The 23,475-nt window shown below is 42.7% G+C and overlaps 1 protein-coding gene across 1 annotated transcript in view; it reads left to right on the top strand.

Moving 5' to 3' along the window:
• Positions 1 to 23,475, top strand: part of PIAS4 (protein inhibitor of activated STAT 4) — a 50,702-nt gene that overhangs the window by 24,683 nt on the left and 2,544 nt on the right. Inside the window, exons 8-11 of the mRNA XM_027851098.1 lie at positions 6,951 to 7,024; positions 7,605 to 7,765; positions 21,657 to 21,787; positions 22,928 to 23,219. Coding sequence (XP_027706899.1) covers positions 6,951 to 7,024; positions 7,605 to 7,765; positions 21,657 to 21,787; positions 22,928 to 23,142 — 581 coding nt within the window. The 3' untranslated portion in view covers positions 23,143 to 23,219. The remainder of the gene's footprint in view (positions 1 to 6,950; positions 7,025 to 7,604; positions 7,766 to 21,656; positions 21,788 to 22,927; positions 23,220 to 23,475) is intronic.

Below are 23,475 nucleotides of genomic sequence, written 5' to 3'. Positions count from 1 at the left end.
CATTAAGGATCAGTACTGTCTTGGAAGACTTCTTAGGGTAGAAATTCTACAGCCTCCTCTAAAAAGTTTCCGTCAGCCCACAGGATGTCTCCTAAGCTAAACTATACTAATTTAGAACATTATACCTAAAACTAAGTTGTCAGCCCAATCTCCTAATGATCTAGATCTCAGAGGAGGCAGGGCCACTCCCCTATTTGTCTCTCACCTGCTTATTTGCTCCCTCCCTTTCCTCCTCCCCAAAGCATTGACCATTTCTGTCTCAAGACCTGCTCCCACAAGCCCATGTTGTGGTGAATTCCTCAACACAAGGGAGATTAATCTGTGTACTAGACACAGGTTTGGTGGGGCCTTTGCAGTTGGTTTTGCATTTAAAAAGGCCTGTGGGGGGGAAATACATTATCTACATTTCTCTGGCCTTGAGCATTGTGTGACAGGCAGATGGCACAGATTGCTTGCTCTATGAAATCTGCTGTAGCAGTTGTAGGGCTTGAGGAAAGATGAAACCCATGACTCCTTGAAGAACAGGAGGCAGCATGATATGTAGGGGAGGATTGCTGACCTCAGAGATGCTTAGTAATGATAGCCCTGGAGTTCTAGCTCCACCAACTAATTGTGGGACCTTGCACAAGTTATTCCATCTCTGTGAGCTTCAATTTCTTCATCTTCAACATGAAGAGTTTGGACAGGATAATCTTCAAGATCCTTTCCAGCTTTAACATGTTATCTCCATGAGCTCTTTCTGATCTTCCTTTCGTGGGACAAAAGCCCACCTCTCCAATCCACCTGGTTGGCAGCAAAGAAAGGAAAGTGGCTGCCACCCAAATCACGCTGTTTCTGGCCAATTAGCATTGGCCAAGAGAGTTAGGAGATGCCACTTAACCCGTCCTGTGGGACAGAAGGTAGGGTGGGGTGGGTTCATTGACTCTGTAGTGACAAATGAACTGAGGAGTTAGCTTGCTATACCCTAGAAAGAGGACTGACTTTAGAGTAAGGGCGTGTGGGTCTGAACCGCACTTCTTCTGTTACTACCTGTATGATCTGGTTCAATTCACCTCACCTCTTAGAGCCTCTATTTCCTTAACTGTGTAAAATGAGAGTGTTAAGCTTTAGTGACCTCTGAGGGCCCTTCTAGCTCTAAATCTGTGGGTATATATGAATTAGGAAGGTCCTTCTTGGGAACCAGTGCTGCACCTGAAGTTGTAGCAACTGTTATCTAGTGATTTAAGGTTTACAAAGCTGTAACGGCTCACAGCACATGCTGTGTTACTTACTAGACTGAAGAAGTTTAGGGCTCTGGACCATTACAGTTTTTCCTAAACCATGTAACCTGGCCAGTCTAATTAATTTCCTTCCACAAACCTAATCAAATTCTTATGCCTGAATTTCAGTATTTCACACTAGCAATCAGGATTTTTTTTTTCCTTTGGTATAACAGGAATTCTCTGGTCACAGTTAAGAGTAGCTACAGTTTTCTTATGTGTAAAAATGACGGAATTGGACTAGGTGATCCCTAGCATCATCTCCAACTCTAAAACCCATGACATGTACTTCTTTATCTGTCTTTTGTCTTCAGCCACAGTCTTACGTTGGGTGAGCTCAGGGTTACCTTCTAAAATATTTATCCCATCTATATCCCATTATTTACCATTCTTTTAATTTTCAGAGAGCTTTTCATTCCACAGTGAAATATCATCCTGAAAATGCAAATATTCCAGGGTAACATCACAAGACTTGAGTTAAATCTCAGTGTAAATTTACATCAGAGCCCTTCCTAAGAACAGGTTTTGCCAGGGAAATAGAAGACACTGTTAAAAAAAAAGTAAGGACACTAAGTGTCTGAGGAAGGCAAAGGGAGAAAAGGAGAGAACAGTAGTTTTCCCAGAGACTCAGCCTGGATCTGGCCACAGTACAGTGGACTGCTGGCTGAAGCCTAGCAAGTATTTAGAGAAAAATCTGAATTAGGAGGAATGTTATAGAGCACACTCTACTCAGTATAGGAATCCCTTCTGTAGTATCCCTAGCAGGTAAACAGTTGTAAAGACAGGTAGCTCATTACCCATCAGACAACAGTCCTGTTGTTGGACAGTTTTGCTTGTTAGAAAGCTCTTTATACAGAGACACTTTTTTTTCCAAGATAAAATTTTTTTTCCCACACAATCCACTTTGTCTCCCTTTCCCCTATTCCTTCCTCCTTCCCCCTGTGTTGAGAAAGCAAGAAAAAGAAAGCCACAGTTACAAATATGTATAGTCATAGGAAACCCTACATTGGCCATGTCCAGAAATATCTGTCTCAGTCTGCACTCAGTCCATCATCTCTCTATCTGGAGATGGGTAGCATGTCTCTGTCATAAGCTCACTGGAATTATTGGCCATTGGGTTGATCAGAGTTCCTAAGTCTCTCAAAGGTGTTTACAATGTTGTTGTTATTGTATAGGTTGTCCTCCATATTCTGTCTACTTCACCCTGCCATCAGTTCATACAAGTCTTTCCAGGTTTCTCTGAAACTGTCCCTTTCATTATTTCTTAAAACACAATGGTATTCCATCATATTCATTCACCATGACTCATTCAATCATTCCCCAGGTGATGGGCACCTTTCAATTTCCAGTTCTTTGTCCTTGCAAAAATAGCTACTATAAATATTTTCATAGATATGGGTCCTCTTTCTTTGATCTCTTTGAGGTATAGACCTACATAGTTTAATAGTTTTGGGGGTCATGGTTCCAAATTGCTTTCCAGAATGGTTGAACCAGTTTACAGCTTCACCAGTAGTGCATTAATATACCTGTTTGTTCACAGCCCCTCTAGCATTTGTCATTTCCCTTTTTTGTCAGCTTTGATAATCTGAAGGGTGTGAGGTGGAAAGTCAGAATTGTTCAGACTTGCATTTCACTAATTAGTGATGTGTAGAGTATTTTTTCATATATCTGTTGATAGCTTGGATTTCTTCCTCTGCCTGTTCATTTCCTTTGACCAATTGGGGAATGGCTCTTATTCTTGTATTTGAATCAGTTCCCTATATAGTTTAGAAATTAGACCTCTATCAGAGAAACTTGCTGCAAAGATTTTCCCCCCATTCACCTCTTTTCTAATTTTAGCAAACTTTTAAATTTTATGTAAATTATCATTTTACCTTCTGTAATCCTTTCTATCTCTTGTTTTGTTATGAGCTCCTCCCCTATCCAGAGATCTGACAGGTAATTTCTTCCTTACTTCCTTACTCCTCTAATTGATTTATGATGTCTCTGTGTCTAAGTTATGTACCCATTTTGAACACATCTTGGTATACCATGTGAGATGTTGGGTCTGTACCTAGTTTCTGCCAGACAACTTTCCAGTTTTCCTAAAAGTTTTTGTTATTTAGTGAGCTCTTGCCTCAGTAGCTGAGATTTTTGGATTTATCAAACACTAAAGCTACTGTACTTGTTTGTTTCTCTATACGTAATATGTTCTACTCACAACCAGAGAGGCACATTTGGACTCACTTCCCTCTCTCCACCCTCTGAGATGGCAACCTTTAACTCAATTCTTTCTTTCATATTGCAGTCCTTTAGACAGCAATCATTTCTTAGCTAAATCTTCTCTTCTTCAGATTCATCTCTTTTTGTCAGTCTTTCTTATATGGAATTTTCTCTCATTCAGGAGTCTCAGAACTTAGCTTTCCCTCTATAATTGTGTTTTTGTTTGTTTGTTTTTGAGGCAATGGGGGTTAAGCGACTTGCTCAGGGTCACACAGGTAGCTAGTACGTGTCCAAGGCTGGATTTGAACTCGGGTCCTCCTGACTCCAGGGCCAGTGCTTTATCCACTATAATTATGTTTATGTAGTCAACTTCTTAGTTTTTGGGACAGCATAAGATGGTATGGTATTCCCCTATTAGCTAAATTGAATACCTCCTCTACCAAGGTAGTATAATGGAAAGAGCATTGACCTTGGAGTCAGAAGACCTAGGTTTCAGACCTTGATTCTGTGAAACAACAACAATAATAACAACTCGAAAGCTTTTCTATAACATCCTATGAGGTAGGGCCCATTACTGTCTCCATTTTACAGATGAGAAAATTGATACTGAGAGGTTCAGTGATTTGCCTTAGGTCATACAACTGGTAAATGCCTTCAGATTTGAACTCAGGTATTTCTGTCTCCAGGCTCAGCACTCTCAGCCAGATCTCTAAATTGGGGATAATAGTACTTGTACCACCCACCTCACTCTGGTGTTTGTAAGGACCCATTAAGATGATGTAGGGAGAATCCTCGATAATAGAGCCACAGTGCACACAGGCTCAGAGGTACATTCCAGCCCGGTGGCTTGCAAGGTCCCCTTGACCTTGCTGTGGTTTCTGCAAATTATGCAAATGGGGGCCTCACTGAGCACTGGAATGTTGTAGTTGGGAGGGGTCATGACCCCAAGCTGCCCTCCAGTGGACAGACTCTCAACAACCCTGGGGTTTTTGTTTTGTTTTTCAGAATAACAGTAGTTACTGTGTATGTAAACAGTAGTTTACATTTATATATATACTCTTATTTGATTCTAATAACAGCTCTGTGGCCCAAATAGCTCAAGTAATAGTATTCTCATTGTACAGCAGAGGAAGGTGAGGTTGTGACTTGCCAGATACCACAGAGCTAATAAGTGAGGGAACCAATTTTTGAACTCAGGATTCTAACTCTTGAAGCATGGTACTGAAGTGCCAGACTGTATAAATTGAGGTGTGTTTATTATTAAAATATACTTAGTACATAAGTCTAAAACTATAAAATAAAGGTAATTGGTTATCTTACTGTTAGCATCTTATGCAAGTAATACTAATGATGATTTTTAAACATTAATGCTTTTGTCTGGTTGTCCTGTGACAGTCAGAGAGAAGCATTTAAATAGCAGTGTGCTCTGACAGAAGCTTTAGCTCTCTTCTATCATCTACCACTTTGGGGCAAACACTTTGAGACCTCACTCTCTTCTCCTTCCACCAGAATTTCCCCCAAGTCATCTCTCCCTCTACCATCCTCTTCCTTAAGAGGTGTCAGAAAACAGTGGCAAAGCTAGCAGTCATTCAGTCAGCTCTAAAGGAAAACTGAGTAATTCGTTCCCAAAACTCAGTGAATAGACTTTTCTGAGGTAAAAGTGTCTGAAGCATAATTGGCTCCCTTCCTTATTGACCCTGCCTTTAAGAAACTTAGTGTCTTGTTTGCTTGTATGTCTCCCCTTAACATGAAGTACAGTGGGTCGCATGTGGTAGAGGCTTAATAATGAACGAATTGTAAGCCAGCTTTTAGAATGCCTCCAGAAATATGCAGAATTTACATAGAATCGGTAAGTTCATAAGTAGCTGTTAGCTTGTTCTCCAACGGATAAAGTTTTTGAAAGAGAAAACAAAAATTATAGATAATCAATTGAAAAATTTAAATTTCAGAGAAATGCAAAATGAAATATCCTTGAAAGTATTGCATATCAATCTGGAGTTACACAATGAATTACAATATTAATCATAACCGTTAACCCAACAATCTTGCTATTATATCCTAAAGATATTATTGGGGGGAGGGAGGGGGGAACTAGCCATAAAAATATTCATAACTGCTTTTTTGTATGATGGTAAAATACTGTAAACCTCCCACGTGTTCAACAGTGAACAAATTGTTAATGTGACAGCATGTAATTGCAATGTTAAAAATGACAGATGTAAGAAATGAAATATGAAAAGACTTGCATTGTGTCACAAAGTAAAAAAAGCAGATTTAGAAGAAATAAACACATTTACTACTATTAAAAACAACATTAGGAGGGAATATTGAGTAAAGGGTGGTTGGTTGTTTTGGGGGTTTTTATTCAATCGAAGTCTTTATATTTCAGGAAAATTTTTAATGTGTGTGGTTTTTGCTTAGTTACATAATTCAGACCAGTTACTCGAACTATTTGTATACTTCATGATTGTAAATCTTTTTTTTTTTTTTTTTGCTTACCTTCAGTAATTGCTTTAATTCTCTTCACTTGTTTTGTATATGCACATTGAAGGTCTTGTTGCCACACAAATAATAAAAATATTTTAAAAGAGTGCTTCTAGAAAATGATTTTCTTTTCAGCCTAAGTTTCCAGGCTTTGTAGGCATGTTAGATTTTGACAGTGCCGCAGCTTCCAAATGACTACGGTATTTTCCTTTCCACATATCCCTTCTTTTCTTCCTACCTTCCACAAAGGTGGGACATCAGAGACTAAAAGAAAGCTCACACTTGCTTCCTCCCCTTAGGTGTTGTCATATACTCCAGGCCTATCTTGTGTGCTGTACTTATAATAGAGTTTTTAAAATTCTCATTTCTACTTAATTCTTCTTAGAGATCACCATTTGTGAGATCTGAGCTGCCCACAGGGCACACTTGTGCCTGGGTATCTCTTAAGGTCCAATACAACTTGAGAGACCAACAGAAGCCATTCTGAGACTTGCCTGAGTCTCACCTGACCTACCAGATTTGATGGCACCATGGCCTCTGTGAAGATCTGTTTATCAACAGCCCTTTTTTCCCTCCTTCCCCACCGCCCTGTTTTTGCAGTTTCTGGTCAGGCCATGTACCTGGCCAGTAGCCTAGTCCTGAACTTTGAGACAGAAATGTGAACCTCCTCGACAGTATTCCTTCTTGGGCACTCTGTCTTATGTGGAGATAGTAGGCAGGGGTTGAGTTGGGGGGTGGGCCTGTTGGAGAGCAGATAAGTGGGGAGAGGTTAGGAAGTTCTCCCCTCTCCTTCCCCTACTTCCCCCTGAAGGGGCTAAAGAAGCTGGCTACCCATATTCTCCTTAACTTGCATCTTCTGTATTTTACGACTTGTAATGAGGGGGCATATGAAGATCATAGGCTAGGGGCATCACATTCTGCTCAGCTCATTTCATTTCCTAGAGTGGACAAAAGGAGTTAGTGCCTACCTTTTCAACCTTTGTTGGCCTTCTTTTGTCTCTTCAGTCAAAGAGAAGTTGCGTCTTGATCCTGACAGTGAAATCGCCACCACAGGTGTCCGAGTGTCTCTCATCTGTCCGGTAAGTCAGAGCAAACCCTTGTGCTGCTTTGGCTGGAGGGTCCGATTTTCCCACCTCAGAGGAAATGAGGAAAGGAGGAGAGTCTCCTAGCCTTTAGGCCTTCTCTCAGGATATACCTGTCTCTTTTGGGAGAGGCAGGTAAATTCCTAGCAGCCATTCCTGGATTTGTCTCATAGCCTCAGTGCTGCTCTCCTCATTTTCAGTCATTTGACTAACCCATTGGAATTGATCAAGTGTGAGACACTCTATGGATTACAAGAGAAGACCTGGACCCTGCCCTCAAAGGACTTATAGTGTAGCTGGGGGTGGGGGGTTGGAGACAACATATGAAAGAAACAACTAGGAATAATTTTAAGACTGTACAGTCAAGTGTAAGACTAGTTTAGAGAGTTAAGTTCAGAGGATTGGAAGCATTGGGGAAGAGGTAGGACTGAAGTTAGATTTGCCTCCCCTTGAATAGTGCACTGGACCTCTGTATGCTTTAGAGTTCCACTGTGGTAGGAGAGGACTGGGCTGCTAGCCCAGTTATCTCTCTCCTAACTGCTTTCTCATTTTGGGTGTCCCCATGTCTGGCCTATAGCTAGTAAAGATGCGACTCTCCATGCCTTGCCGGGCTGAGACCTGTGCCCACCTGCAGTGCTTCGATGCAGTATTCTACCTCCAGATGAATGAGAAGAAACCTACTTGGATGTGTCCTGTGTGTGACAAACCAGCCCCCTATGACCAGCTGATAATAGATGGGTGAGTTTGCTTAGTAGAGTGCTGATGGCCTCATCACTTTGGGATTTTCTGTATTCATACTACTGCCCCTGGTAAAGTACCTTCAATTTTACACTTTAACTATCCTTGTTGGTTCTAAATGTGAAAGGATGTGCCAGGACCAGTTATTTCTTCTTTCTTCTTACCTATGTCACTAATATCTTAATAGAGCTGACCTTATCCCAGCCTTATAAGTAGTGTGGTGAGAGTATATTATTCAGGAGTCTAAGGCCATAGATTTGAATCCTCTGTTTGATACCAACTTTAACTGACCTTAGGCAATTTGTTTCCCATCTCTGGGTCCCAGATTCCTCCTACATTAAGTAAAAGCTAAATGAGATGATTGATCACTAAGGTTTCTCCTAAATTCTGTGACTAGCTTTCACTGTGGCATTATAAGGGAAGACATGGTCTGTGGTCTAGAAACATAAGCTATAGTTGAGTTCCGTTTTAGGAACCTTTGTTAAGCACCTAATGTGTGCGAGGTCCTAGAGATACAAAGACAAAAGGAAAGTTTTCCTTGTCCTCAACGAGCTTGTGTTGTACTTGTGGGGAATGACGTGGACACAGACAAGGGAACCCAGAGAGAGGGAAAGAGAGAATGTGAGAGTGTGAGAGAGAGAGAGAGAGAGAGAGAGAGAGAGAGTGTGTGTGTGTGTGTGTGTGTGTGTGCGCGCGCGCATATAAGTAAATTTCAAAAGAGAATCAAGAAAGGGAGGGTGTGGAAGGTAGTATGAGAGCCAGACTTTTAAAGAAGTAAGAGGCCTCCTAGAATGTGAAGAGTGAAGGAGTGCATTCCAGACATGGAAGATCACACGTGCATTCAAGGGCGTAGTGGTAGAAGATAGAAACTTCCATATGGGAAATCATCAGCCAAGCCAGCTTGACTTGGAGTTATGTGTAAAGGGGACCACTGTGAAATCAGTAGCTTAATTATGTTAGGCTTTAAATATCATGCTGAGGATTTTGCATTTGACCCTTTTTAAAGCAACAGATAGGGAGCTCCTATAGCTTCTTGAGCAGGGAATGACATGGTCAGATGTACACTTTAGGAAGATTCTTTGATAGCTCTGTGAAGGATTGATCAGAGATGGGAAAGACAGGAAGCAGATAAATTGAGGAGAGTATTGTATTAATTTAGGCAAGAGGTGAAGTCCTGAACTTCAGAGTGCTGTATGGGAGTAGAGAGAAGGGTATAGATGTAGAAGATGTTGAGATAGAATCATAAAAACTTAGCAGTTGATTAAGTGTATATGATGGGGGTGGGGTTGAGAGAAAGAGAGAAACTTGGGTAAAGAGAAGGATGGTGGTACCTTCAGCCAAAATAGGGAAATTAAGAAGAGGTGGAGGCTTGGCAAGGGAGTAGCAATTTCTTTTTTGGACATGTTGAGTTTGAAACTGCCTTCAAGGCATCCATCCAGGTAGAGATTTCCACTAGTCACTTGTTAACTTGGGACTAGAACTTGGACCTGATCTAAGATTTGGGAGTCCTCTGCACTAGGGATGATGATTAAGTCCATGGGCTCTGATGATATCACTAGACCGAGTGGAAAGGGAGGGAATAAGCCCCAGAGTCTGTGTCTAGGGCATTCCTTTGTTCAGGGGCTGAATGGATAGATACCGACCTAGTACAGGAGATGTAGGAGGGGAGAGGTCAGGCAAGTGGGAGGGGAAGCAAAGGAGAGCATGTTATTGGGTGGGGGGGGGAAGAGGGAGATAGGGAGGGAAGGCAGGAAAGCATCCAGGAAGGGACATTGATTTGATAGTGGTCAAAACCAGAGAGGTCAGATGGGGATGAGGCCTGAAGAAAGGCCATCAGATTTACCAGTGTAAAAACCTTGGAAACAGAAAGCATAGTTTTTGTCACAAGCTGTTGTCAGAAGTCGTATTGCATGGGTTTGAGAAAGAATGGTGGAGAAGGAACTGAAGGCAGCCATTGTAGTTCACTGAAAGTCGGACTTTCAGCGAAAAGAGGGAGAAGAGCTGGAGAGACTGATAATTTGAGAGACTGATAGGGTTGGGAGAAGGTATTTTCCTTTTATCTATTTTCAATATTCAGTTTTATTTTCCGATCCACATTCTCTTCCTCCCCCCCTCCCCTTGAGAAAACAAGAAAAACAAACCCCTGTTATAAGCATTTATAGTCAAACAAACACATTCCTACATTGGCCATGTTCCGCCCCCAGATAGGTCTCAATCTGCATTCTGAGTCGATCACCTCTCTAATCGGGAATGGGTAGCACATTTCATCACGAGTCCTCTGGAATTGAGGTTAGTTCTTGTGTTGTTGAGAGTTCCTAAGTCTTTCAGAGTTGTTTGTCTTTGAAGTATTGTTCTTGTTGTATACACTGCTCTCCTGGTCCTACTCGCCTCACATTGTATCAGTTCATATAAGTAGGCAAAGGTATTTTTAAGGCTGAGGTAGTAGGGCAAGAGTTATGGCTACAGAGCGATTGAAGATGGAAGAGAGGGGATGGGCCCAAGAGCACAAATAAAGGGCTTGGTCTTAGTTAGGAGACAGCCTAACTTCTGCACTTCTGTGGAGAGGCATGATAGGCAGTACACACCACTATAGATATAAAACTGTCTATAACCAAGGGGCAGATTTTGTACAGTCATGACTAGGGATAGACAAAGCTGGCAGCTGCATAGGGTTTAACACTTTTTTCTTCGGTGGTAGGAAGGCTCAGTGAGGGGCGTTTTTCATGTGACTCTTTAAAAACACATTTATTTATTGCCTGAAAATTTCATTCTTCATGACTTGACATGTTGATGTTTTATTGGTGAATTGTGTGACAGTAAACACTTAGAGCCTCTGGACAGAAATGGTAATGATCTGTATATCCATATCACCTTAAGGTCTATAAAATACCTTAGAACAATTCTGTGAGGTAGCTGGGTCAGGGATTATCCCTTTTGCAGATGAGGAAACTGAGGTTGAAGGAGTTGAAGTGACATTTCTGTGGTCACATAATTACTGAGGTAATGTACAAGGTGGCATGATTTTTGTTCCTTGTCCGAGAGGACACATGTGCTTCCTTCTGCATATCACGTGGAATGTATAATAAGTTTGAATATAAGCTTTGAGAAGAAGGGGACGCTTTATAGGTTGAGAAGTGGAGGGCATTCAGGGCAGGAACCGAGCATGAGCAAAAGCAGAGAAATAGGAAAACTGTAAGTATTATGTGGTGGAGGATGGCATTCTGTCTTTGACTCTAGGGGAAGAATGTGACCATGGGCCTGGCTTTTGCCAGTGTTGAAGACTAGAATGATCAAAGCATGTCCCACGTTGGGGAGACATTGGGAGAACAGGTTGGCTATGTAGGGGTCATAATTATGAAGGTCCTTTAAATGAATTGACACATTAAGATTTAGTGAACTTTTTTTACACAGTAATTCTGCTAAAATCATTATCCTCATTTTACACATGAGGAAACTGAGACTCAGAGAGAATAAGTAACTAAAGCATCTCAAAATTATAAGCTGGAAGGCTCTTTAGAAATCCTAGAGTTCAGCCTCTTCACTTTAAAAATGAGGAAGCTGAGGCCTGGAGAGGGAAGGTGACTTGCCCCAGTTAACTCAGGGAGCCAGAATGGAGGCGGGACTTCCAACGCATGTCTCATGACTCTTTCAGTTGTTCCCATGTGCCAGATGCACAGAAGCACTCACCAGAGAGAAGGGCGGGAAGGCAGGAAGGCAGGCCCTCAGTCAAGTGGAAGAGAGCCAGGTATCATATGGTATACCTTCCATCTCTGTTACTGGTTGGTGGACTGCTTGTGCTCAGGAGTTCTGAGCTACCTCAAGGGGAAGAAACTAGAGCAGATCAGAACTTCTGTGCCACTCAGTACCTGGGATCAGTCCTTGGAGCAGCTTCTGTACTTCTGGCTTGGGTGTGATAGGGAGACCATCTCAAAAGAAACAAAAATTGTGAGTCCTGGTACATAAAACTAAACTATATGATGAACTAACTATATGCTGAAATGCTGGCTGGTAGGATATACAGGCTGTAAGTGATATAAGGGCTCAAGATGGGAGGGGGAGATAATTGCATGGAATGGAGCAGTCAGGCCAAGCTTCACAGAAGAGATGAGCCTTAATCTGAGTCTTGAAGGATAGGCAGAATTTGGATAGAGAATGGGGGATGCAATACCCTAACTAGAACTGTGAGGATCAGAATGAACCTGACCTGTGTGAGGACCAGTGCTTAGACATGACTGTTCCTTGCAGCAGATCAGGTGAGATGGTTTTTAGAATCACGGAGATGGTGGTTGATCTTCCAGGCCACCTTGTTCTTTCTGGGCCAGCTGCCGTATTACCTTTGACTGTTGGCTGTTTAAAGAATGCCAGGCTTCCTCTCTGCTGTGGCCTTCCCCTGAGGCCAGAGTTTTGGACTGGAAGTTAGAAAACCAGGATTCTGATCTTGTATCACTCTCTGTGTGACCCAGAGGCATGTAAGACAATGGAATCTGCATCCAACAGACATTCTCCACAAACTGGAATCTCCACGGATTCATCTTCTAAGTAGATGCAAAATTAACCATGATAAATGTGAAGTCTTATACAGACGTTCAGAAAATCAGCTGTACATGTACAGGAACTGGTGAAGGTTCTGACTACATGTCGGTTTCTGTAAAAAAAAAAAAGAGTTGGGCTGTGTGGTGTGACATGGCAGCTAAAAAGCTCATGTGATCTAGGCCACATTGATAGAAGCCCAGTGTCAAGTGAAGAAGACGCGATCCAAAAGCATCGTTCATTTCTGAGTGCCGTACTTCAAGGTTATTTTGACCAGCTGGACCGCATCCATGGGAAGGTGGACTTGAAACTAGGCAAGGAACTGAGATTGCCTGGTCTGGAGGCGAAGACATGGGGTGGGCATGGTAGTTTGTTTTGGTGTTTTTTTTTTATCAAATATTTGAGGGGCTGTTAAGTACAGAGAAGAATAGACTCATTCTGCTTGGTCCCATAAGTAAGAAGTAGGAGCAGTGGACAGAGATTGCAGTTTTCCTCTCATTCTTAAGTGAAATCACAGCTGCTGCAAAGTAGAGTCAGCCAGTCAGTCAGCAAGCCCCTGCTGTGTGCCAGGCACTATATGTAGATACAGATCCAAAGAGTGAAACGGTCCCTGCTTGTGAAGGGCATGTGTCCAAATAGATATGTGAAAATCTGTCTAGTACAAATACATGTTAAAATACATGCAATACAAATAGAAAGTTAACAAATGTGCCTATATAAAGTAGCTATATACAGGGTCGTTTGGGAGGGAGAACAGTAGCAGTTAGGATCAGGAAAGCTTCATGCAGAAGATAGTGTTTGAGCTTCGTTTTAGTAGAAGAGAAGGACTCTGAAGCAGTGATTTCCCATTGAGTGCAAGTTTTCCAGTAGAAATTAGATAATGCGTATCAGGGATATTCTTGAGGCCTACCTCAACTACTTATTGTGATGTGGAGACGACCTTTTAGAGTGTAAGCGCTGGCAGGTTCTCTCATGCTAGAAAATGCTTCAAGTCTGTCATTCCAATGACCCACCGCTGAACCAGTCTAGCTAAGTACAAAAGGTTCATCGGTAGTAAACTGGCCCCATTCTTGAATTCTATAGTCTATATTCACGACTTACAGATAGTAGATTTTTGAGTAGTATGATGTCATTAAAAAAAGGGGGGAAGAAGTTTGTAGAAAACTATCTGAAGAGCACTTAAAGTTGAAACTAGGAGACCAAACAAATGAAAAATGAAAATCATTTGTCAAGATTTCTAGTTATTTTCTTCATCAACAGCATTGGAGACATAACATTTGGTCTCTTATAACCCAACCTCAGTTGTGCTGTTTGAGGAAATAGAAATTGTCCCAAAGAGGACTAAGTTGAGAAAGAGCAGCTGGGTCATACCAATGATATCACTGAGTAGGTCCATTCTGGAGAGGCACTGAAGGATTGATTTCTACAAATGTTTAAAAGAAAGATACTGAAGGTTTTCTTTTTATTTAGATCTTAGGATTTTATTGGCAAAAGTGGTTATTGAGAGGACATAAGTAACTTAGCAATCCATATGCCTACTTTTTTTTTTTTTTTTTTTGTCGGGAGGAAGGAAGGTACAGGTTCATATTGTGTTGGTATAGGGAGTTCCTGTCTCTACCAGTGGCTTAGCACTTGCTCTGTAACTTAAATTTTTAGAGAATTGCCTGCAGTGATTTGCCTAGTCACATAGCCACTATGTGTCAGAAGGGAGCCTTAAACACAGGGCTTGATTCTGAGGCTGGCTCTCTCTCCACTGTACCTTACTGTTTCTCATTTACTTTCTTACCTCCACAAAAATTTTTGATAATGATTAACACATACCAAGGGAACAAGTAGGCTTGCACGAATGATATTGTAAAGTAAATGCCTTCAGTCATCAAACACTGGATTTAAAAGTGCAAAGAATACAAGATACTAGTGGTTGTTTTTTCAACGCTTTCAAATCAGAGCAAAATTGTCAATGAGAAGTTTAATTTTAATCATCTTATTACCAATAACAAGGGAGGGAAAGAACAGGAAGACATATTTGTCATAGTAATATGGAGGCTTTCTCCTAGTACACAGCCACATATTGGATCCTTATAGATTCTTCAAATACTCCTATTCATAAATGACAGTGTGTTAGTTGTATCTTGTCCTCGAATGTGTATGTTTGACAGAATCTGTACTTGGACATTAAGCTGGACCAAAAATTGAGTAAGAAGAGAGCATACTGAATTGCATTTCTGTAATTCTGTAGTGCTTTCCATGACCCCAAATTTCTTCCTGAATCAACCCATCTTTAATAGTTAACTTTTCCCATAATGCTATATGCCTTTAAGTCATGGACTACCACAGTTTCTGCAGATTCAGAACTGTGGGTCATTGTACAGGGCAGTGGAGAGACCTAATAGAGGGAATAAAATAGCCTGTGACATATTACAAAATCACAGAATTTCAGTGGGAAAAAACCTATACGTCTATATAATCCAGTTCATACCCAAAAGAGTCCCCTTTCCAGCATACCTGAAAGGGTCATCTACCCTTTTTCTTGAAGGATTCTACTTAGAGGGAACCCACAACCTTGAGAGCCAAACCACTTCACTTGTAGATAACTTGAGTATTGGGAGATGTTTTCACTCTGTTGTTGTTCAGTTGTGTCCATCTCTTCATGACCTCATGGTCCATAGCATTTCAGTACTGTCCATGAGGTTTTCTTGGCAAAGATACAGGAGTGGTTTGCCATTTCCTTCTCCAGTAAATTAAGGCAAACACCGGTTAAGTGACTTGCCCAGGTCAGTAACTTCTCATGGCTAGTAAATGTCTGAGGTCAGATTTGAACTCGGGTCTTCCTGACTCCAAGCCCATAAGCCTAATGTATTTCTTGCCAGTTTTTACACATTGCTCCTCATACTTCTAGAATCAAGCAGAACAAATCTATTCCCTCTTCACATGAAAGCCCTTGAAATATTTGATGGTAGTTGTCATTCCCTTCTCAAACTGCCCTCCTCACTCCCAACCCCCCAGTCTTCTCTTCTCCAGACTAAATATCAGTAGTTCTTCCAGATATGATCCTTATAGACCAGGAACTTGAGGTTCTTCACCATCTTAGTTGTCTTCCTCTGGATGACTTTCAGCTTGAAATCTTTTCAAAAATGTGCCCAGAAGTCAGCACATGATTCCCAGATGTATTATTATTAGCTCAAACAGAATACAATGGAATTATTGCTTCCTTATTCGTAGATACTCTTCTTAATGAAGCCAGAGTAACACAAGAGCTATCAGAGATAGAGGACTAAAAAAGGATTCTGTTCCACCTCATTGCAGGATCAACCAGGCAGCTCACATAGCGAACATCTCCTCTCCTTGAGACCCAAGGAGAGCCTGGTGGGTAGAGCTCTTATAGAAAACATAATGATAAGACATGGACAAGAGTTGTTCAGAATGAGGAATGGATGGATTACAGTCCACGTCGTGGGTTGGGAATACTCGCATCACTGAGGTCACAAATCTGTTGTGATATGTTGACAATATGCTTCAAATACTTCAGTTTAAAACGTTCTATTGGGTTAGACTGAAAGCTGCCTCAGCTAGTGAATGTTTGCCAAAAGCAAGGAGACTTGATGGTCAAGGGCTCCACTAGATACACTTGAGTTTGACTAAGTAAGTGACTTTAATCAATTGGCCATTTATTAAGCACTGCAGTTAACAGAGATGAAAGTGAAATAGTCCCCGCCCTGGGAGAGCTCACGTTTCTATTGAGGAGACACGTACAGATTCGAGAACATACAAAATAAAAGGCAATCTTGTGGTTCTGGGGAGGGAAGCGCTAGCCCCAGAGGACACCTGAGCAATTCCAAGAGTTAGAAGTGGGGAAAGAGGAAATCTTTCTTGTCTTAACACTAAACAAATTAGGTTAGACCAGACAGATTACCGATGAGGTCCTTTGCTGTTTTGAAATTCTTATTTATAAAATCGCTTTCCATATTGGGGCCTCAGTTTCAGTTTTTTCATGTAAAATGATAGGGTTCAACATAAATGATCTTCCCTCTTTTTTTTTTTTTTAAGGATAGGCCAGGGGGTTGAGTGACTTGCCCAGGTCACACAGCTAGTAAGTGTATGTATCTGAGGTTGGATTTGAACTCAGGTCCTCCTGAATCCAGGGCCGGTGCTCTATTCACTGGCCCACATAGCTGCCTCTAAATGATCTCTTAAGATCCCTTTCAGTTCTGAAATGATACGAGTTTGTGGTTCATTTAATCACCTGGCACTAGGAGTTCAGTGATTTGTATACCTCCCAGTGCCATTTGTGGGAGACGGATTAGGAAAGCATTGTTTTCCAAGCCACCCAACAAGAAAAGGGAGGAGCAGCGTTTAGAATATAGGTCTCCTGACTTCCAGACGCACGGTCTAGCCATAGGACTTGATTGCTTCATTCTGAAGCAGACAGTCTTCAAGTAATAACCTTTTCTAGCAACCAGAGCTTTCTAATAATAAGTATCTTCATAAGGTAGCTGGCTCCCTGTCCCTGAAAACTGTTCAGGCAGAAGCTGGTTTGCCATGGAATTTCTGCACAGATCAGGAGCTGGAATGAGATGTTTCTTACTGTGAGAGGACTAAGACCCAAGCCATTTAATGCCTTGTTGGGGAATTAGAAATCTTTAGCCTGGAGAGGTGAGAAGACCTTGGGAAATGTAAGCCTTTGATATATCTGAAGGGGTACCATGTAGAGAAATTAGACTAGTTCTGCTTGGCTGCAGAGGGCAGAACAAGGCAAGGATGAGGATAAACTCTAGGGAGGCAGATGATGCCTCAATGTAAGGAAACACTACCTGACAATGTGGTGTCCCCACATGGCCTGGAGTTATTCAGGAGGCAGTGAGATCCTGTGTTGGGGAGCAGTGGGAGCTAGGATGGCCAGCCGGGGGAGCAGATCACACAGCCCACAAGCCCACGAGTTTGGGCCCAGTGTAGTGGGGAACAGGGAGAACTTTGAAAGAGTCTGCTTGACTTTCCCTTTGAAAAATGCCTCCTTGCTTTATGCCCAGAGGCGGTACTGAACCTAGCCATTTCTCCTTATAGGCAAAAATCCTTGAGTAACAAGAGCGATGGGTCTAGTAGCTAGCTCCGCGTTTGTTTTGTCTGACTGAAATGACAAGATCTGAGACCCAGATGGGATTCCTGGGCCATGCCTTGGGGGGTCCCAATCAAAACTCCCATTTCTTCAGCACTTACAGTGATCTTCTAAGGGAGGTGATGCCAGGGTTATTTTCTCTGTTCTACAAATAAGGAGATCTGGGCAAACGGAGGTCAAGTGGCACTTGCCCAGAGCCATTCAGCCAGCGTGTGCTCGAGTCAGGGCCACTCTCTGCCCGGAAGCTTTTGCACTAGGAGCACTCTGCTACAGTCCCCACAGCCCCCCACCTCCCCCCCAGTGCTTCTAGCTCCTTGCTCCTGCCACTGCTTCACAGTATTCTGGGCCTGCCTCTTTAGAACCGTAACCAGTCCCTGTGGAGTAGGCCTCTGAGCTATGGGGGCTAGCACTGCCGGGCACGTGACATGCCCTGAATGCCAGCACTGTGAGGGATGCCTGAGTGGCAGCCCTGGGGCAAGGAATCTGTGACGTCTAGCCAGTGAGTGTCATTGCCTGGGCAGAAAGCACTTGGTACACACGGACTCCTGGGGCCGGAGAGGAGGGCTAGGGACAGCCCAGAGGAGACGACAACGACGAGGAGGAGGATAAATTTCCTTCCTATCCTCCTTTAAAGTTTACAAAGTGCTTTTCCTTACATCAGCCTTGGGGAGTAAGGGGGAGGAATGAGAGAAAGCAAGAGGGATGTAATTAAAATCAAGAAAGTAACTTTTTAACACAGACTTGTTCAACAATACTGAGACAAAGGGAGAGGTCACTTTTGAAACTTTTGCAAGGAAAAGTTTTACAACTACTAACTTGCTTTTCTATTGCTTTAAGATTTACTGAATACTCTTTCCCCCATCCCCAACGGCTTTGTACACAGAAGTGTTGGAGAAACATGCTGTAAGGATATAAAAGTAGGAGGGGGTGGTGTTGAAGGAAACTGCTTCTGCTCTCAAGGAGTTTACCTTTCCAATAATGATGTTAAGACATGTTCACAAACAAGCATAGTACAAAATACACTGCTAAAGACAAGGGGGCAGGATCTGATCAATGTACTGTGTGAAATACAGGAGGGAGAGGGGATTTGGGGTAGGAGAGACGTGTGTATTCCCTAAGCATGGAGGGAAGGGCTACTCGAGCTGATGTGCAGAAGGACAGGAGATGAGGACAGCTGGCCATCTGTTTGACTACACTATCAAGGGTCTGAAGGAATAGAATGAAATAAGACCAGAAAAAGAGATTTGAGCCAAATGACGGAAGGCCTTGTATTCCATGCTAAGGAGTTTGAATTTTATCCTCCAGGTAGTGGGAAGCCATGAAGGTGTTTTGAGCTGGGAAATGATGTGGTTTGTGTGTTTGCAAGAGTATTTTGGCAGGTTGAAGAGAATAGGTTGAAAAAGGGAGATACTGGAGACAGGGAAACCAGAACCATAGAGGCATATGATCCCAGACAAAAGCTAGTAAGAGCCTGAACTCAAATAGTAGCAGAAAGGGGTGATAGAAGAGATGTTGCCAAGGTAGAATCAACAGGAGAACTGTACCTTGACCATTCCCTTCTTGGCATGGTCAATATATGGTAAACTTGCTTAGCTGTTCCCATGGTAACCTGATCTTTGGGAGATAGAACTGCCCTCTAGGGAGGCAGAATCTCTCAATGTTTAGAGCTGGTTTGGGTTGGTAGTTATTAAAAGCTGTTGCTGATGACATGTGAAAACTGAATTCATGGTCATAGAAGAGCAGTGGAGCATTTGGTTAATGGTGAGGCCATTGTGATCTAGTGAAAGAAAGCAGAGAACTGAAAATCCCGTTTACTTCTTGTGGAATTTTGCACAAATCATTTGTCATATGTAGGCCTCAGTTTATCCATGTGTAAACTGGGAATAATATTACCTAGGTCACAGGTTTTTGCTTTTGGCTAAAGGCCATTGCTAGACTGAACAAGACTGAACAAGACACACAATAAATAACCTAACATGTGAAGTACATAGGATGCAGATACAAAACCAGAACTGAAAACGCTTCCTGCCAGTATGTTTAACGTGATTGTACATGTATGACCCATATCAGATTGCTTGCCCTCTTGGGCAGGGAGGGAGAAAAATTTGGAACTCAGAATCTTACAGATATGAATGTTGAAAACTACCTTTACATGTAATTGGAAAAAAATAAAATAAAATACTATTAAGTGGGGGAAAAAAACCCAAACACTTCCTGCCCTGGAGACACACAGATTCCACTAAAGGAACACAAGATGCTTTGAGGAAGGCTAAAGCATTAACAGAAAGGGCAAGAGGGGCTCCCCTTAGGAGATGTGATTAGGAAAGGCAGAGGTGAGGAGGCATTTGGAACACTCGTGGTCTTTAAAGTACATTACAGTATTAAGAGTTTCTGAACGTTAAAATGTGATACTTTCAAGGTAATTTCCTAAAAGTAATCTCCGTGTTGATTTAATTATAATGTCTAAAATAACTTGATGCATAGACAGCGCCAAAAATGAGAACTTAAACAGATTTTCAAAGTCACATTCCCTGTTTCAGTAACTAACTTATCTAGAATTTAGTTTGAAAGAATAGATTTTTCTTTGATGCTTTGCTCACAACAGTTCTGTGAGATAGGTAATGTAAGTGTTTATTCTCATTTTATGGGTTGAAGAAGTTGGAGCTTCGAATAGAACAGAATTGTCCATGGTCACAATGCTTAAATCTAAGACTGAAATTTGACGATGCCGCCACCACCGATTTTAAGGCCCATGTGCTTCTGCGCTAAGCTTCTCCAAGTTGAAACTGTCCTCCAAGGAACTTTTGGCAAAACAACTCGGGCTGATGTGGCCTGTTGTTGTAGTCTTCAACAACAGTTATGGGACTTGAAGGAGACTTCACAAAATGATTAGGCCAGTTATGCGTAAAGCAGTAGGACTTTATTCAGGGAAGGCCTGAGGACTACACAGAATCCTGGAGGGCAGGGTCATGAAGGGAATGAAGGGGACCAGTGAGGGAAGAGAGATTTTGTGCAAAGGCTATGCCCCTGGGTCTCAGTTGAGCTTCCGAACCTTAGATGCGATGGTTTTTAGGCCATGGCAGGAAGAGGAAAGGGGCTGTTTTGTGATGACCATTGGAGAGGCAGCTCTTGGACTTAGCATACCCACTTCCACCATGCTCTGTCACTCCTGATCTGGGTGTGCAACATCTGACTGCAGACACCTCTGAGGCTATGGAGAGCTGAGTTAGTGGTGGGTTTCCCATCCCTGTCACAGAGACTGGCTTAGGAACCCTGGCCCAATCAGGGAAAGCATCACAGGCCACGGAAGCTTCCAGGGAAGGGCATAAAGAAAGCACATGTGCACAGGAGAGGCAGCCCGCTTGTAGGTAAGCCCCAGAGCTCTGTCCTGCCCTACCTGCCCAGGCAGCTAGGTGGCACAGTGGAAAGAACACTGGTCTTGGAGGTCAGGAAGACTTGAGTTCATATCCAGTCTCAGATATTTAATAGCTATGTCATCCTATCAACGCCTGTCTTACCTCATTTTGCTGACCTGTAAAATGAGGGTAGTAATAGCACCTACCTCCCAGGGTTGTTATGAGGATAAAATGAGATAGTTATTATAAAGCGCTATATAAATGCCAACTATTATTACCTCCCAGATTAAAAATAATTTTACTAGATGATATTTTATACAGTGCTGTTTGAAAATCCAAACCTGTGGCTTTATTGATGCAGGGGATCTCCTGGTGAGGAAAAGACAGATCTGCTGTTGCTTTGCAAGTGAGAGTTCTGAATTGTTGCTAGGGCTCTGGGATGTGCCCAAGGTCGCTTGTAGTGCCTTGTGGTTTACAAAATGCTTCATGTTTTCTCATCCAAGTCCACATTATCTTGTTGGATCCTCACAACAGCCCTAGGAGATAGATAGCATAGGTGAGGTCACCATTTTGCCAGATGAGGAAGTTGTGGACCTGAGACAGGGGAAGTGACTTTCCTACAGTCACCCAGCTTTATAAGTACCAGAGCCAGAGTTGGAGCACAGACTGCCTGTTTCCAAATCCAAGACTTTTTCTGCTGCGTGACAAAATTTTAAATATGGATGTGAAAACACTTTTCAAAAGAGTCCGTAGCTAGACAAATAGTTGTCTGTATCCAGAAACTGCAGTGCTTAAATTCCTATGTTTAGGCATCAGTGCAGATAGACTTGTGCCTCTTATGCTTTTGTGTGGGTCTCACTCCTCTCCTCTCCCCTCCTTTTCTGATCTGCAGCCTCCTGTCCAAGATCCTAAGTGAGTGCGAGGACGCGGACGAGATCGAATATCTGGTGGACGGTTCCTGGTGTCCTATCCGAGCTGAGAAGGAGAGGAGCTGCAGCCCCCAGTGCCCAATCCTTGTCCTTGGTGGGTGAAGTGGGCAGCAGGGTCTGGGAGAAGTTAGAGGGAGAGAAAAGAGTGCTGAGTCACTTGACAGGAAGGAACCAGACCGGTCACCTGGCCCTTTGCATTGCCACGTGTGGAAGCTTTTGGTTCTGTACCCCAGGACAGGCTCTGTAGCCTTAAGTTGTTGAGGAGAAACAGTTTGTCCATTCACACAGTATGTTTCTAGGACACCTGTAATACAAGCTGCTTCTCCCCAGAGAGCAACGCCCAGGGCCCTTGGACCTCCCCAGAAGCCTCCCCACCTTTCTCAGAAACTGCCTGTTCTGCTCAGCTCAGCTCAGCAGTCAGAGGCAGAGCTGTGGAGGGAGGCCCAGATGGTCTTGTTTCTCTAGCACCAGGGTGAGCTGAGGAGGCCTTAGAGTGTACCTGGAAGTGACTGAGAGATTGGGAAGAGGATTAGCAAGTAAGAGATGGGAGAGCAAGGGAAAAGGGGAAAGTCACCTAACCCAGGCGGATCTTTGCTGCATATTTCAGAAGGTCTGATTTGTCTTGCCCTCTATTCAAATCTGTATTTTTACCGATTCCGTAGCAACTGAAATGTTTCTCCAGAAAGGGCAGGTTTTAGTTAACTGAGAAGTAATTAGAAAACTTGTATTTGTTTCAACACTTTGTGTGAAAATTCTGCTCAAACTGTAGGATTGTGTATCCAGAGAATGTCCCTGATTGTTCTCTTTAAGGGGTTGTCATTCTGAACATCTGTAACCACCTTCCAATCCTGAGAAGGTGCCTCAGTGTCCCTATCTGTAAAATGGGTGGATTAGATTAATTCTGAAGACCCTTTCCAGCTCTGAATCTCTGACTCAGGTTTGGGGGACCCAGTAGGACTTTTAAAAATATTAATAAATCCTTCCCATTTAGCACACTTTCTTTTTTTTTTCCATCCAAAACTTGTTACAGGAAAAAAAAAACCACTCATTTAGTTGAAGATTCTGCTTAATTTGAGATTTTATAGTAATCATTAGCTGTGTCTTAATGGGGGTTTGAAGTCATTTGAAGGTTAGCTGGTATGTGAAGCAAAGGAAAAACCAAGGAACTCAACTCCTTGGTTCAGGCCTGTGGGCTTTCTTGGATGTGTAAAACACCCTGTCCCTTTCTTTTCAGGATCCTCCGATGTGAATGGGCTGTTACCCACCCCCAATGGGAACAGTGAAAATGGAAAGCCAAGTGCCGATGTGGTGGACCTCACACTGGACAGCTCATCCTCGGAAGAGGAGGAGGATGAGGAAGAGGAAGAAGAAGAAGATGATGACGAGGAAGATGGCCCCCAACCCAAACGCCGCTGCACGTATGAAAAAGGTCTAGTCTCCGCCTGCTGACTGGGGCCTGGAGCGAGCATTGTCCTCTGGGGACAGACTTGAATACTCTGGTGCTTACAAAACTGGGAGGGAGGCAGGTTGGTTGGGGGCGAGGGGTGTGGAGGGAGGAGGGATTTTTCCCCACCCCCTTACCCCGTTCTTCCTCTTCAGTTTCTTTGGACTTTACTATACAAAGCTAACAATTAAAAAACAAGCAAACAAAACACACACCACACACACACAAAGCAACAAAATTGAGCTGCTTCCCAGTTGTAAAAAAAACAAACAAACAAACACATTTGAGCCTGGAGGAAGGAGTGGGGCACCCAGGTTGGTTTATCGGGACCCATTGAG

Source organism: Vombatus ursinus, unplaced genomic scaffold, assembly GCF_900497805.2.
Source record: "Vombatus ursinus unplaced genomic scaffold, bare-nosed wombat genome assembly UNPS02009173.1, whole genome shotgun sequence".
NCBI classification, from domain to species: Eukaryota; Metazoa; Chordata; class Mammalia; order Diprotodontia; family Vombatidae; genus Vombatus; species Vombatus ursinus.
Note: the sequence above shows the minus strand (reverse complement) of the source record. Positions and strands in the feature narration are given on the sequence as shown.